The sequence below is a fragment of the Glandiceps talaboti genome, chromosome 2 (assembly GCF_964340395.1).
Source record: "Glandiceps talaboti chromosome 2, keGlaTala1.1, whole genome shotgun sequence".
Taxonomy (NCBI): Eukaryota; Metazoa; Hemichordata; class Enteropneusta; family Spengelidae; genus Glandiceps; species Glandiceps talaboti.
This window is the reverse complement of record NC_135550.1, coordinates 21,894,176-21,909,817: the sequence shown is the minus strand read 5'-3', so window position 1 is coordinate 21,909,817 and position 15,642 is coordinate 21,894,176. Positions and strand designations below refer to the sequence as shown.

Here is a 15,642-nt window from a genome sequence, read left to right as displayed (position 1 = left end):
CTTTGAATTTGGCAGAGCTTGGTTTGCTTCCACATGTATCCAGGAATAAAAATGCATTTTATACTCCATATGTACAGTCTCATGATTAGGCCAAATAAAAAAAGTTGTTTGGCTCCGGTTACTTGACCCCACCTAAGGCCGACCCTTATTTTTTACATATTCAAGAAAAAAAATAAGAAAATCACGAAAATTGTGAAGTCTTGCAAGAAATAGTGGATGCGGAAACTGACATCACCTGAAAAAGACAATATAAAACTGTTCTTCCAATCTGTAATGGCTGTACATCTGATGAGAAGAAGCCAATAACACAGAGATTATATAGAAAACAACAGAAAACATAACTATCTGAACTAGACACATATGAAAAAAAAATTAAATATCATAAACAATCTACCTACCCCACGCCACCTATTTTAAAAATGAATGTAATCGGAATCACACAATTTTTTTACGACTTAATACACCCTCATATCAACTATGAGTCAGTCGATTTTTTTTTATAAAAGGGTAAAAAAATAAAAGATCATGATTCTTGGCCTCTCCTTTTCTTTTCTCCTCTCTACTTTTTATTGGTTCCCCTTTTCCAGCCTCGCTACACAATTGGCATATTCTCAGCCCCCCCCCCCCCCCCACTTTAATAAATTCCTTGTGAAATAAATTCTCCGTTCGTGAACAAGTGTCGTCGCTGGTGCCATGACTAGATGACGACAGTACGTCCAGACTCTTTTTATTCTTTCCAGGGAGGGCACTGTTCTGATGTTGGAGCTGAACATTACGGTCGGTTGGCCAATGAGAAACAGAAAAAATTCACTTGAAATATAAAACATGACTCATAAACTTTGTCAAAGGAAAATTTAGTTATTGTATTTCAAAACAAAATTAAAACTTGGAGTTCAACAACCTAAACTTTTTGTTAGATTGCAAAAGTACAACAAATGCATATGTAGTATCGCTTGAAAGTCATCAAAAGATACTACGAACAGTAGTTCCCTACATATAAACCCCAGTATAGCTGTAGCTTTTCACTGTCAACATATTTGCCATTCATTTCACCCTTATACAAGTCACTTAGTGCACCAAACTTTTACTGAAAACTTATGATTAGCTGAATATAATTCCTGGTACAAAATCATTTGTGATTTTAACAAGTAATCGATATTAAGAAATGTAATTACGAAACTAAAATATAACTAAGAAACTCATAAAAGTTCTAAATTTGGTCGCTTACCTTTTTTGTCCAGATGAATGACAAGAGTTGGTACAAGTAATGCGATATGTTTTGGATGGAGTTTTAGAAGTAGCAAATCTTACCGAATGTTTTTCCTCTGCTTACATCCACCCACACATTGTAAATTTAAAAGAAGACAATGGGGACACTTGGCCTCTCACGTCGCTGAAATGACTGATAGACGTTCAATAGATATCTACTGTAACGTTACATCATTTTTAACTTGTTGGTAACAAAGAGTCTTGAAAGTAACCAAACATTTGTAATCAACTGTAAAAATGTCAAGGTAAGAATGAGACATAAACTATGTATTTTACAGAATTACATGGTCGTGATAGATGTGTTTGCTCTCTCAGCCCACTATTGTTTTTAATAGTGGTCTGAGGTTTGCTACGACGCGTCGTAGGCGTTTCATTATAACCTCATAGGTTATGAGGTGTTCCACGATAATGTATGTAAATCATATGTAAATCATATGTTAATGAGAACGTGGTAAACATGGAAAACCCAATACGATACCTGTTACACGTCGCATTCACATTTTTCTGACATATGGGGAAATCCTAGTCTGAGAGAATTAGGGGAACAAGGCGTGTCGTATCGACTGGGGAAATCCAAACCATATAACAATACAATATATGTATAATTGCTGATCAACGTCATCAAGTAACCGTAAGGTGTGTAATCTGGTAATGAAATGTCTGTCAAGAGTTCTGTCGACTGTCTTCATCAGCCGGATTACTCTGTCACGTTTACATGCTTTTAATAGAAAACAAGTTTTTGCTAAAAGTTAACGTTGAAAAAAAAAACAATAACAAGTTTGTTGACGACATTGATTGGAATCGGGCCAAGCCCGAATGTCTCACCCCTATAATGCACCAGTGGAGATGCGGACGGAATATTGATGAACCAGTTTTAATTATTTTCGCACTACTCTCAAGTCGGAAATGACCCAGTCAAACAGTGTTCTGCGAAGGGGACTGCAAACAGAACTAAACATGTGCCCATAATAGTCGCTCATGAAGAGGTCTACTGATGTTGCGCTCCAGTGGAGATCCTTTGTTCTGAAACTTAACTTTCAGAAAAGCATTCTTCCTGATTCTACGAATACGTAGTTATAAATTACTAAAGAATCATTGTAAAGGTGAATGAAAACAATATTTACTGACGTTTTACCTTGAAGAATCTACCGCCTACCTAACCCGTGATACTGACTACCGAAAGAGAAAGCAAATTTTCACCGAGAGTATATAAACCAAACTTTCACTGAGTGTATTTATTCTGCGAGATTCCCAGACTTTACTAGTGTATCATCGAACCAGCCTCAAACTGTAAGTACTGTTACATTTTATAACGTTGAAAATATTTGTTTGTACATATAGTTTTATTTCCTGATCATTTAATTTTTCTGACACAAGTTTAGAATATGTTGATTCGACAGGTACAAAATTCTGATTGACCCCCCCCCCCCCGACATTATAAGATTGTGCCTTTTGATTTTGTAGACTGTTTTATTCGTCTGTTTGATTTTTGAAAAATGGGTCGGCAATGATAAAATTAAGCCAAATTGTAAGATTTAGCGATGTTAGTAAGTGGATTCATATTATTTGAGAAGTTAGCTTTCGTTTATCGAGTAATTTCATCACAAGATAAGTGTCATACCTGTTACTTGTTTACTGATCCGAGTTCACAAACATACATTTGCGGATATTATTTTCGTATATTACCGCAATGCGCATAGTAATAAATTATTGTTTATCTTTCTACAAAGATATGGCGTTGAAATGATACTTTGTGAACTTAGCAAGGGTTTCTTGTACTATAGGTTTAGCTGTCTTCATGATTCCGGATAAAACTGAAAGAATTCGGATCATGATACTAATATAATAGATCATCGATCCGGAACATTACTATTCGCCCAAACTCTTTGAAAGTGAAAGCGGAGTTATGAGTAGTATTTGCATAATTGATGAAATAATGGCTTGATACTTTCGTATTTAGGTGCACATAGTCCAATTCCTTTAATATACATGTATTTGGCTGATTTCATATTCATGTGGTTTGTGTAAAAGTAGAGCCTGGCGTTATGGTATAAAGATCTCCACAAAGACGGGGGTCTGTAAAGCGGCAGTAAAACTACGTTGATGAAAGAGTTGACTGGGAATAATTGAACGAATACGAATTATTGTTTTAAAAAATACATGTTGCTTTCATTAGAGATATTTGCCACAACAATCCAACGATCCGCTGACTGTGGGACATACCTATAGCATTGATTGATGACTTCAGTTTTCCTGATGAGATATCATGACTTGTTCAAATTCTTATATCGAAGACTGTTTATTTTTATAAATACATGCATCATTTATAACTTCGACTTTGTATAACGATCTGTTGTTTCTCCCCAGGTTGGATAAGGGTGACCCAGATAAAAAACTGATTTACTCATTGTCTAAGAAATTTCGAAAATGACAGACGCACAGTGTAAGAGCCCCCTCAACTTTGATTCGTGTGAGAGGTAAGCCTAAGCTATCGGTATATTGCCTCCAAAGTGCCATACTGGTCATGGAGATGGAGATTCTTAGGCATGCAATGTTGCTAGAACCGATGAGACGGATCTCTAAGTTGACAAAGATTCATATTTTTCTCGGATACTAAGCTTATAATTCTCTTTGGTCGTTTTTCTTTCTGACGTTTTTAATTTGTTATACTAAAGTCTTATAACTTGTGAAATATTGATAGAATTACTTATGACAAAGTAGAAAGTATTTCATTCATATTAGTAAGTTACTGCATGGTGTAGTTATAAAACTAACCAAATAATGTTACATGATTGACGAATAAAGTTAACTTGTACGTACCTACGTATAGGCGGTACGTTTCAACGTGGGGATGGGGGAGGGGGGCATCATATAGAATACGTTTCGCTACCGTATCGTTCTTCAGCATTTATCACTAAGTCTTGTACATGAGTATTGTACGCTTTCAACAGAAGAGTAAAATTACCAAAGATTCTTTATCTCAGTCATTGGCGGACGGGAATGCATGACAACTATACTGTATACTTATATCGCATTTTCTGTTTGGAGAGAATCTATAAAACTTTGATGTATATATTCTCTACTTCTACGGATTGAATTAAGTATGAAATGATAGTTGACATGACATGACATGACACGACATGACATGTAACATCATGTTTCTATTTCACAGAAGCAGACCCTACAAAGAAGAAAAAGAAACTATGATAAAAACCTATATATTCATCGCTCTCATTTCTATTGTTGCACTATTTTCCCTCTCTGTTGCTATTGTAAATACAGGTATGTTATTTATTTTCAAAGTTTAATTGAGTTAAGCTTGATTCAGTTTAGAAGTTAGTTTAATCACGTCACGTTTACCAGTCAAGTAGAGTTGAGTTGGTTTACGTCTAGCTTTAGATTAGTCTAGTCTAGTCTAGTTTAGTTCAGTTCATTTTACTCTAATTTAGTTTAATTGCATACACTTAAAGACTCCTCTTTAGATGTACACAGATGCAGCTATGGAGGCGCTCTATATCTAGCATCAGTCGGAAATAAATTATCCTATGATTGAGCTCATCAAAACACCAATGGCACAGAAATCAAATCATGACTATTTGTTTTTGATAAACCTAAAAATTACAATTACACATGCATTTGATAGGATATTAAAATGATATATGGTAAAACATGGTAAAACATCATGACTCGATTTTCCAAATCCAAATCCAAAAACGAGCAATAAATCACTTGTTACGCACACACATATATCTTACTGGCAGTGCATAGATCAGTGGAGATGGGGTGCAATGTTGACGACTTCTAACAACGTTTTTATTCTTTATATTGTGTGTAACTGCAGTAAGGCTGAATAACATGGAAGCCAAACTGACAAATTCTTTGTTGGCGATGAAATCTGAATTTACAAACACCTTGTCATCGATGAATTCATCCATCTACCAAGAATTAAACAACATCAGCAAAATGCCTGGTCCGCCTGGTCTGCCTGGTCCAAGAGGTTACAATGGATCTCAAGGTGAAAAAGGAGATCCTGTTGAACCTGGTGCCGGTAATCTGACAGCGTGCACATATACTAGTAGTTATGCCGGCAGTGGTTATTCACTGGTTTCTGAGACACAGTGGTTTCCTCGTCTTGAAACACAAGAGGTGAGACAGGGTAGATCATTTTACACATGACTACAATTTAGACATGTATACGTAATCCACTGTATGTGTTAATGGTACCATAGACAATGGAGTCTATATGATGACACCTATATTTATATATATATCAATCATTTAATTTCCAAGTAGTTAGACTACATGCTTTCGTTTTATTTATTTAAAAAAAAACTAAAACAAAAACTAAACTATAGAATGTCACGAGTACATAACATAATTTGAAAGACAGAAAAACATAAACGAAAATGCTATAATTAGGTCGGGAAAAAGTGAAAATTAATATTTTGTTTCTGGTTGTATCCATAGGATATAAATGCAGCTATGGAGTCTGTGTTCACAGGTGTGACGTGTTCTACACTAGGTGGAGTTGAGACTTACTTGGCAACACAAACAGACACATCGACTAATATAAAACAATACCAATGTCAGTGTGGTGGGCGGTCAACAGAAATACCTAACCCTTCTCGTCTTTGTTACATTCATTTGTGGGCTTGTCCAGCAACTCCTTGACGAGTTCTTGCAAGCAACACAGGGGGTTTTACTTTAAATTTTAAGTAAAGTTTTCAACAAGATATTTAACTCGGGGTATATCCACTTTATTTAAAAAGGAAACCCTGAAAACCCTGGTAACTGTTATAGAGGAATCACCCTACTCAGCATTTTTAGTAAAAAAAACGTTACTGGTATATTGAATAAGCGGCTGTATAGATGGGAAGAGAAAAACGGTAAAATTTCAAAGGAACAAGCTGGCTTTCGTAGTAAATACAGTACAATGGACAACATGTTTTCCAACACGGCTACTATACCACCGACACCGAAATGAATTTCAAAGTAGTTGAAAGGTGATTCGACCTAAAGACATGCATTGACATGCCATGTAGCCTGTGATGTTGAAGCATAGCAAAATAGCAAAATCGATGGCAGCCAATCAGTTTACATGAAAATGTTTCGGGCGTGCTGAAAAATACAACCCTAAAAGAAAATATTTCAAGGGGTGATGAAATCATAAAGATATTGCAGTGAGGATGTCTTGATTATGCGATATGGTGAACAGTAGAAGTTGTGTTATTTTGATGCATGCGTATATGCATTCTCAATCACTCCCACATATATAAATTCAGATTTTAATAAAGAGATGCATATATCAGTTGCATTCTTTCTTGTTATTCAGTACTAGTGTCTGTAGATTGTTCATTTATATATAATAACAAAAAATTACTGCGGAAGAAAGAAATTACATGACACAAATTATTTCAGGCTTATGAAAATAAAGATTTTAATTCAAATAAACTTCAGAACACATAGACGAATGGTTTCGTGAGTTTTTAAGAATGAGTCGATGCTGCGAGCCGGCTACCCAACCCTTCCTTCGAGCCAAACAATTAATTAATTCAAAACAGTTGAAGGCAGGGAGGTAGGATTTTACAGTTTACAGAGAGAATGGAAACCTGCATATTACAGGTACATGAGGTAGCACAGGCCATTACAATATGCTGTACTATTCAGTCGCCAAGTGATCCTAAACTTGGCGTCGCTCTTGCACCGGTCTTGATTTTTCTTTAATGCTCAGACCACAATCGATAGGTCGTCTTGATTTGCAGGTGATAATTATGAAAAGCCAAGCGTTGTAATATTCAGTAAAACATATTTTAATGCATAAATTCATATTTGCATTCGTAAAATTAATGTTTTCATTGGTTTGAAATCATGAAATTATACATCCATTGTAATTTGCATTATGCATTTGTTTTTGTTCTCTAGACATGCATGATTTTGTTTTGAGAATTTGAGAGTTTGAGAGTTTGAGAGTTTGAGAGAGAGAGAGAGAGAGAGAGAGAGAGAGAGAGAGAGAGAGGGGGGGGGAGGGAGAGGGGGGAGAGCAGTCATTGTCAGGGGGTGAAGAGATTCAATTCCTCCACATAGACGAAATAAACTGCCCTAAATCTTAATAGTTTGCCCCTATAACCCCAGCTGACAACTGACACTGATGAATGCGAGGTTGGCTGAATGTGCGGTTGGCTAGCTCTTTGTCGATACCAGAAACAACAGGTAAGGTCCTACACTATATAATCTTGCTTTCTGAATCATCATTTGATACAATTAGCAATTGATTTAACTTTGTTGCAAATTAATTTCCTGCCACAGAACTCTAAAGAACATAATTATCCGAAAGATCACTCAGACAAGTAGCCCTCCTGCATGGACCTGGACATTTAGACTAAACGCTTTGTAAAGCCTGTGCCCAGAGGTCATCTTTAACAAATCTAGTAGTACACGTAAAAGTGATCATGATTTGTCGTTTAAAGTCTCACAACTTAGGCAAAATATACTAAAGATTACTTTAACTTACATGTAACAACTAATCTTAGCTCACATCTGCAACTTAGACAAAATTAGAAAACTCTTTGAGAGGTGGCACAGTGTCCCAGACATTTCTTACTATTCAGAGTACATAGTATTGTGACAACATTGTTGACATTCTCGAAGTGTACCATTACGACTGGTGATTTTTTGAATACCAATATTCACTGGTTCACAAATAGGTAGTCTAGTTCCATGACGGACAGTATACACTTTATACCTATGTGTAAAGTGTATACTGTCCGTCATGGAACTGGACTAAGAAATAGGTGACACTTGATGGAAGGAGATAGTAATTTTAAATAAATATACTTATTTATAAATAAATATACTTAAATAAATATACTTATTTTTAAATAAATATATTCATTTATAAACGTATTTATAAGCTTTTACATTTATTCTTCTTACTGAAACACGTTTAATAATGACTAGAACCTCTGAGAATTGATAAAGTTACGTCAGCAGTTACTTACTAAAATAATGAACTATCCTCAACCATATAAAAATGTCGGTTGACCGTAGGTAAAGAAACTACACATGCGCAAAGCTGTCTTTCAGAGATATTATACAGAGTATCACTTAAAGGCACAAATCACCATAAATATGATATTAGATGAGTTTTTGTTACGGTATTAAATGTTTTAATGAAATAGCATCTCAAGTTTGGACCATGTCAATTGAACTCATTCTCGCAAGCCAGAGCACGTATTTCTGCTGAAGCAACGAACTCTTGTCGGTGTTGTCTTGGACAGTGCTGTAAAAGAGGCTGTAGTTTATGACGATGACTGAACTGTATGTGCTGATTATCAAGTAATTTGGCTGCGGTCCTGACATTCAGCAATCAATCAAAAGATTTGTATGAAATGTGTCTCATTTATGTATTGTATTTAAAATGATTTACCTTTATGGCAAGCGATATATGTTGGCATTTGTCAACTATGTCTCGACAGGTTTAGGAGTCTGTTCAAAGATCAGACTGCTGCCTATACTATAAACAAGTGTACACGTAACTCACTCATGAATCCAGCCATGGTGATTTTAATGACATACGTTGTGGTTTTATTGGCATTTACACATTATTAATAACTGCAGTTTGTTTTGTAGATGCATAAGTACAAACCATTTCTCGCATAAATTTGTGATGTCTGAATTATACTGGTTTTTTCTTCTTCTCAAAAGGACCCTGGTTTCGTTGTTTATCATGATTACCAACTTTTTTCAAATCAAATATAATTAGGAAAATGAGAAGTGTACACTTTCATCGACGTACGAATCAAGACGACGTTTTTATGTATTATGTTTGCTAAATTGTTCGAACTGCACCAAAGCTTGTCCCTTGTTCTAGTATGGAACTGTCTTCGCAATCCTGCGATTTTATCATGTTATTAGTCCGTAACCATATGATCACGTGAGGGTCATATGACAGTTTTATAGCACTGCACCAGCACCGATTACTTTTTGTGGATGGAGAATCGTGGCACTTGTTTAAACCAAAATATTCAACTCGAAAATTAAAAAGAATCTCCTTGCTTGAATCCAAATGTATTGTTTCCCGCACAATATTATGTGCACAATTATACGGTACATGTGTGCTAGGTTTTAGAAAACATACATTTTAGCGAAGAGTAAATACATTTTTGATTTCCGACTTACAAAAATTGTATCGTTGATCATTATCCGCTTGCACAGAACATGACATCGATGGTTGGTGGCGCCATATTCTTCTTAATACTGCTGTCGGCAGCTTCAACGACGACAGCTTCAAATGATGGTGGCAAGAAACCAAATTTCCTGATACTCTTGGTTGATGATCTTGGTATGGGTGATGTGGGTTGCTTTGGTAACGACACTATACGTACACCCAACATCGACAAACTAGCATCGGAGGGAGTCAAACTAAATCATAACATGGTACCTGCACCTACCTGTACTCCGAGTAGAGCAGCTATGCTTACTGGAAGATATCCTGTTAGGATGGGTGAGTGATAACAAAGGTGTTCAAAGACAGACAGACAGACAGACAGACAGACAGACAGACAGACAGACAGACAGACAGACAGACAGACAGACAGGTGCACATTTACATACCAATATGCACGGATACGCATGCCATCATGAAAATAATCCCGAAAATGAATGCTTTTGATTAATTTTCTAACCCATAGTCAGACCTGGATAATTGTATATTCGACATGTAAAACATACTATGTTGGCGCTGAGTGAGCGGTTTGAGTGTGGTATGTTCTCAGACCTCTAGAGTGGTCTGAGCTAGGGTGTGTTTTTTAAAATGTCACCCGAAAAAGACGAAAAAGCTTGGTTTCTCATACTCAATTATTTGAAAAGTTGTAATGGTTTGCTGTAAGCCGATGTCTACCGTAAATACATAAATACAAAATGACCAAGAACAGACATTGAACAGTGTCAATGCCATCATAAAGCTGTAGTCCATGTCCAAAAGTATCGATTGAGAAATAGTAAGCTTATTCATACAAATGACTGAATGATATTGATGACAGTGAGGAGTGCCAATATTATATTACAAGGTCCAAAATGGCATGTTCCAAAGCAACAACGTCGAGCTTACTCTGAATTCTTCTGTTTCTTTTACTAGGATTGGCTTCGAAAGGGAGACCAACAATGTTTGGTTGCAATGCCTGCACAGCTGGTATGCCGACAAGTGAAATAACCTACGCTGAAGTTTTAAAGACACAAGGATATAGTACAGCTTACCTAGGTATATATCTCGATTTCGTCATTATTTAGCTCTGTTCTTTATAATAATAAATGGTTATTTTATTTTAATGAGATATTGTAGGTCACCGATGTTAAAGTATATACATTTGAAATGAGATACTTGAACTGAAATGGGGTGGGGGTGGGGGAGGGGGCACTAGATATGTACATGAAGATGAAGAGATACATAAATAGTAAGCAAAATTAGCTTTCAGTTCACGTATATTTTATTTCAAATTCGTAATGTATAAATAAGGCTGTTGGCCCACACAAATGATAAACTCCGTTCTTGACAAGGCAAATCGAATTATGAAGTTGAAGGATATTGAATGTAGTAGGATTGTCGGTACAACCTAGAAATTCATACTAAGTTGTTCTATTAACTGGTCTTAGCTTAGCTATATGTGTAAACAAATATTTAAAAGAAATGTGTCACTATACCACGAGCAATGTATGTGATAGTCACTTTTAAACGATGGCCTCTCTCTCATTGCGCATGTACACAAACCACGCGTCAACATTGGCCACTGTAGTTTTGTCTCAATTCATGACTGAATGAGGCATCATAAAATCAGAGTAGTTTAAGGACATGTATTGTTACTTTTGAGAGAATTCTTGTGACCTATTCAAATTAAGCAACGCTAGAATTCAAGTTCAATCACTCTGTAAGGTACTACACATGGTGTTACTTTATATTTATCTTCTCTGTTTTATCAGGTAAGTGGCATCTAGGCTTGCACAGTGGAGAGAAAGATTACGCCTTCCTGCCAACAAACCAAGGTTTTGATTATTTCTACGGAATGCCTCTCACAAACATGAACGAATGTGCCGATCCACCAAATGGACGGTCTAGTGTTTTGAATATCTGGATACTTTTCTACAAGCAGTGGGCCACCTTGACTTTAATACTGTACTCCTTCGTCTTTATCCTGAGATTCTTTGGTCTCATAGCAACTAGAGGGACACGTGTTCTCTTTGTTTTGATGACTGTTTTATCTGTTGTATTTTATAACTATCCAAACACGGGGCAGCGATTTCTGTGTGTTCTTATGGAGAATCACGAAGTTGTCGAGCAACCCATCAGACTAGAAAACATGACAGTTCGGTTCACCAAGCAAGCCACGTCGTTCCTCCAACAGAACCAAGACAGACCTTTCCTACTGGTTATGGCCTACTTAAAGGTACATACGGCTCTTTTTACTTCCAAACAATTCAAAGGTGTTAGTCGACATAATCAGTATGGAGATAATGTAGAAGAAATGGACTGGAGTGTTGGACAGATTGTGGACACACTGGACAAACTTGGATTGAAAGAAAACACGTTCGTTTACTTCACATCTGATCATGGCGGACATTTGGAGGAAATTGCGATTGAGAAAGGACGGGAAGGAGAAAGAGAAGGAGGGTGGAATGGTATCTATAAAGGTTTGTGTAACTTTGAAAATAATCTTTTCAGTCCAAGTTTACGACAAAAATATGAAAGTAAATATGCGTTTGTATGTATTTTGTCATATAGTAACGTCAACGTAGGCCTAAATACTTAAAAATCCAATATCTCGACAATCCTATCTCAAAAATTTACTAACATATTTTAAGAACGTGTGTTATAAAATAAGATAAATTAACTCTGTAAGAATTTGAAATGATGCGAGACAATGGCCAGGCTTGGTGAAAACTCTCACATTTCAGATATTGTAAGCGGTGATAACTGATAAGTTAGATTTATTAGCACTAAAGTTACTGATGCGTAAAATTTGTACGATACGAGGAGAACAGAAGTCAGGAATCAAAGTGCATTCATAGTTCTAAGTATACGGTATGCCGCCTCACGTCAAATTATTTGGTTAAGAATCACCAGATCTATAATCCTGATTATCTTTCTTTGATATATTCACACATTTGAAACTATAATTATGATGTGTATTTTAGATATCTTCGTCTTTTCCTACTTAGGTGGGAAGTCGCAGGTATGGGAGGGTGGTGTTCGTGTTCCAACGGTTGCAAGATACCCACCGTTGATTCCAAAGAATTCTGAAATATCTGTCCCTACCAGCTCCATGGACTTACTACCTACAGTGGCTAAGTTAGCCAATTCTGAATTACCGAAAGATCGAATTATCGATGGAACTGATATCACTGGTCTGTTATCTGGGAAATATACAGCGCCACCACACGGCTTTCTTTTTATCTATTGTGGACCGTGGATCCATGGTGTAACTATTCGACGCGGTAAGGGTAGTATCAGTCACTTTGTTGAGAGTTGAAAACACAAGTCACCTTCTAATTTAAATATTTACATCATACAATTTGTCTCTTAAGGTATTGGACCTCTACAATGTTCTTTGTAACATTTTCACAGCATTCTTAGGCCTAGTATTGCCTACAGATACGCTTGCGATTCCCTGTCACGAAATGTTATCACAGTAGTGCAACATACATCGTAGTTCTTACGGTTAAACTTGCAGCAATTGATTTTATGAAAAACCTAGACACAATATCGCGTATGTCTTTTTCTCTGTCTGTGATTTATTGATGTTCTACTGTGCCAATTTTAGGATTGGTAAATTGGTAATAAAGCCATAATCAAGCAATGTATGATCTGTCTTTCCATTGATGCTCGTGAGAGAGAGAGAGAGAGAGAGAGAGAGAGAGAGAGAGAGAGAGAGAGAGAGAGAGAGAGAGAGAGAGAGGGGGGGGGGGAGAGAGAGTCTTTTGATCTATTAAATGGTAACTTATAAATATCTCAATGTTGTTTTTTTTCATTTCATAGGCGACACTACATATAAAGTCGTATTCACTACGCCAAAATGGACTAAAGGTACACAGGGATGCTTTGATACCTGGTTATGTGCATGTCACGACCAGTATGTTGATCAACATGATCCTCCTTTGGTGTTCGATCTCACCCATGATCCTGGCGAACATCGCCCTCTTGAGTCAAACGACGGAAAGACTATTGTATTGGTCGAGATGGCACGGGAAGCTGTTGACAAACACAATAATACCATAATTCCAGTTGAAGATCAATTTCAAGTTAAAAAGAGAGCACTCTTTAGACCATGGCTTCAACCATGTTGTAATTTTCCATTCTGTTCATGCAAGGAGAACGATGAATAGTTTGAAGGAAAGTAGAGAACTTGCAATCATGATGTCAGTTTTCAGATCATGCGACTTTTAATCATTGCATTGACCAAACGTTTCTTGACGTTTGCATCAGCATTTCTTTCTAGACATTAATTAAAAATAACTATTGGAAATGTGTTTGCTGTTTGTTAATGTCAGTACTTGAATGTCAAATTCATTATTTTCCTCCATAACTGGCTACTTTCAGAGTTTGAAGGAATGGAAGGGAAGCACACAGAGCTCGAGTCGTGTATACATGTCTTCTTATCTGATATCACACTTTATTCAATGACACCTCTTTGCATGATTTCATTGAGACTTTGGGCCGGGTTCAGAATCCAAGTCGTCAAACGACCGACGTATCCTTCCATGCAACAGTTATCAATACATAAATAATTATTGTATGGCTTTTTTTTGCCATATGCATTTTGTAGGAATTAAAGATTTTGCAGTTTGCAATCGACACATGTTACATCAGTCAACGTTCTCAAAGAACACGAATATATACATGAAGCTGAAAGACGAATTAAATATTAGACGTTCTAACGCGTCAATCCACCCATACAAGAGTACAAAACCACTCGAAACAATTGTGAACAATTCAAGCCAATACCCAAGCGAAAAATCAGAAGAGAAACGCTAAACTACATTGAGTAGAATTTCAAGTAGAGTCAAACATAATGGTGAAATCGGCGGATCTTTGCTAAGCTATCAAGCAGCAGCAAACTGGTAAACTTATTCGTGACTATGCCGACTTATTCGGACAACTACATATCGACGAAACGGTGAGACTAGTGGCTCAACCGCATAGGCATAGACAGCAGAGGCTTGTTTCATAAGACCTCTTTATGTGTGCATGAAATGCCAGAGGAACGTCAAATTTGTTTTTGAACGTGAATTATTATGTAAAGAGGCCATGCAACTGTTCTTATCAAATGATGAAATGTAATATTAGTCTCTATACTTCCAACAGGTTGTGCCAAGTGTTATTAATCCAATTCAAATTATTGTTTACTTTCGATGTTTGTACCAGGATGCGTGCGTACACGGTCTGATGTCGACGGCAGTTATAAATAGAAGGGGATGGGGTTACAGTCTGACGCCTAACTAAGATTTATTCTTTTATCCTACTTTGAACTATTGATCTCGCCCCAATGAGATATCACATTTGATTATGTCCCATCATGCACTGTACATTGTCCTGCCTCCTGTAGTAAACTACTACGTGTAAATTATAGCCATACATCTTCAGGTAAGTTGTAATAAATTTTTTTGAGTGAAAGAAAGATTCGTAGGGCTATTGATGCAAATAAAATGATACAAGAATATGCAAACAGCGTACATACAATTATGTTCTGTTAATGGTATCATTGTATCATGGCTGCCTTGTTTGTTGTACCATTATAACTCCAATATTCTGAGATCGTAACTAAAACCACCGTGTGCAACTTGAAATTAATTCGTGAACAACTAAGGTATTTAAGGTGCAGGACATGGCAAGTTTGTAAATCGTGTGAAACCATTACAAATAGATCAGCTATATTAAATGCGGCCGGGCGAATTGAAGTCAATATAATTGAAAGGATCTTTTCGTAAATGTTTTTACATGTACTGTCTGATAAACTGTAAAAAGTCGACGTGAACTGCTCATAAAACACCAGACAGATAAGCTTATGGAAAATGAGAAATTTCTCTTCTCGCCGATACACCAGACGACTCGAAAACACTTCAACAAATGAACATGCATGGTAAGGTCACAGAGGTCAGACTGCTTGAAAAGGAAATGTCAACAACGTAATACTATACTGCGAAGGCAGGTCTGAAAATGTTCCCTTTACATTTATCATATATATATATATCGTCTCCTGACGAGTGATTTACTCACGAAACAGGCTTGTAGAGACGAAAAACCCGACTTGATTTTCTTCTACCCTCAACATATATATATATATATATATATATATATATATATATATATATATATATATATAT

The 15,642-nt window shown here is 36.4% G+C and overlaps 3 protein-coding genes across 4 annotated transcripts in view; all 3 read left to right on the top strand.

The window, feature by feature from the left end:
• The first annotated feature begins 1,436 nt into the window (after positions 1-1,436).
• Positions 1,437-6,138, top strand: LOC144452258 (uncharacterized). The gene is made up of 6 exons (XM_078143323.1): positions 1,437-1,514; positions 2,412-2,559; positions 3,637-3,746; positions 4,442-4,551; positions 5,111-5,415; positions 5,737-6,138. Exons 3-6 carry the CDS (start codon positions 3,697-3,699, stop codon positions 5,938-5,940), a joined length of 669 nt encoding a protein of 222 aa, XP_077999449.1. The 5' UTR covers positions 1,437-1,514; positions 2,412-2,559; positions 3,637-3,696; the 3' UTR covers positions 5,941-6,138.
• A 1,286-nt stretch (positions 6,139-7,424) lies between these two features.
• Positions 7,425-13,734, top strand: LOC144453443 (steryl-sulfatase-like). 2 transcript variants are annotated; one of them, XM_078144738.1, is made up of 6 exons: positions 7,425-7,479; positions 9,484-9,772; positions 10,406-10,528; positions 11,245-11,952; positions 12,481-12,756; positions 13,298-13,734. In XM_078144738.1, exons 1-6 carry the CDS (start codon positions 7,438-7,440, stop codon positions 13,642-13,644), a joined length of 1,785 nt encoding a protein of 594 aa, XP_078000864.1. In that variant the 5' UTR covers positions 7,425-7,437; the 3' UTR covers positions 13,645-13,734. The 2 variants fall into 2 exon arrangements, with proteins under 2 accessions (XP_078000864.1, XP_078000865.1); XM_078144739.1 differs by having other exon boundaries at positions 12,481-12,762.
• Positions 13,735-14,762: 1,028 nt separating this feature from the next.
• LOC144450551 (steryl-sulfatase-like) overlaps positions 14,763-15,642 on the top strand; it is a 9,289-nt gene continuing 8,409 nt past the window's right edge. The window contains exon 1 of the mRNA XM_078141199.1: positions 14,763-14,902. The gene's annotated coding sequence lies outside the window, so the exon portion shown is untranslated. The remainder of the gene's footprint in view (positions 14,903-15,642) is intronic.

What these genes read in the sequence shown, in the direction of transcription:
- LOC144452258 (XM_078143323.1), top strand. Translation starts at nt 3,697, where the DNA reads ATGACAGACGCACAGTGTAAGAGCCCCCTCAACTTTGATTCGTGTGAG. An exon ending in AACTTTGATTCGTGTGAGAG is followed by an intron (nt 3,747 to 4,441) that starts GTAAGCCTAAGC and finishes TCTATTTCACAG; the next exon opens with AAGCAGACCCTACAAAGAAG. An exon ending in TGTTGCTATTGTAAATACAG is followed by an intron (nt 4,552 to 5,110) that starts GTATGTTATTTA and finishes GTGTAACTGCAG; the next exon opens with TAAGGCTGAATAACATGGAA.
- LOC144453443 (XM_078144739.1), top strand. Translation starts at nt 7,438, where the DNA reads ATGTGCGGTTGGCTAGCTCTTTGTCGATACCAGAAACAACAG. An exon ending in GTCGATACCAGAAACAACAG is followed by an intron (nt 7,480 to 9,483) that starts GTAAGGTCCTAC and finishes CCGCTTGCACAG; the next exon opens with AACATGACATCGATGGTTGG. An exon ending in AACTATTCGACGCGGTAAGG is followed by an intron (nt 12,763 to 13,297) that starts GTAGTATCAGTC and finishes TTCATTTCATAG; the next exon opens with GCGACACTACATATAAAGTC.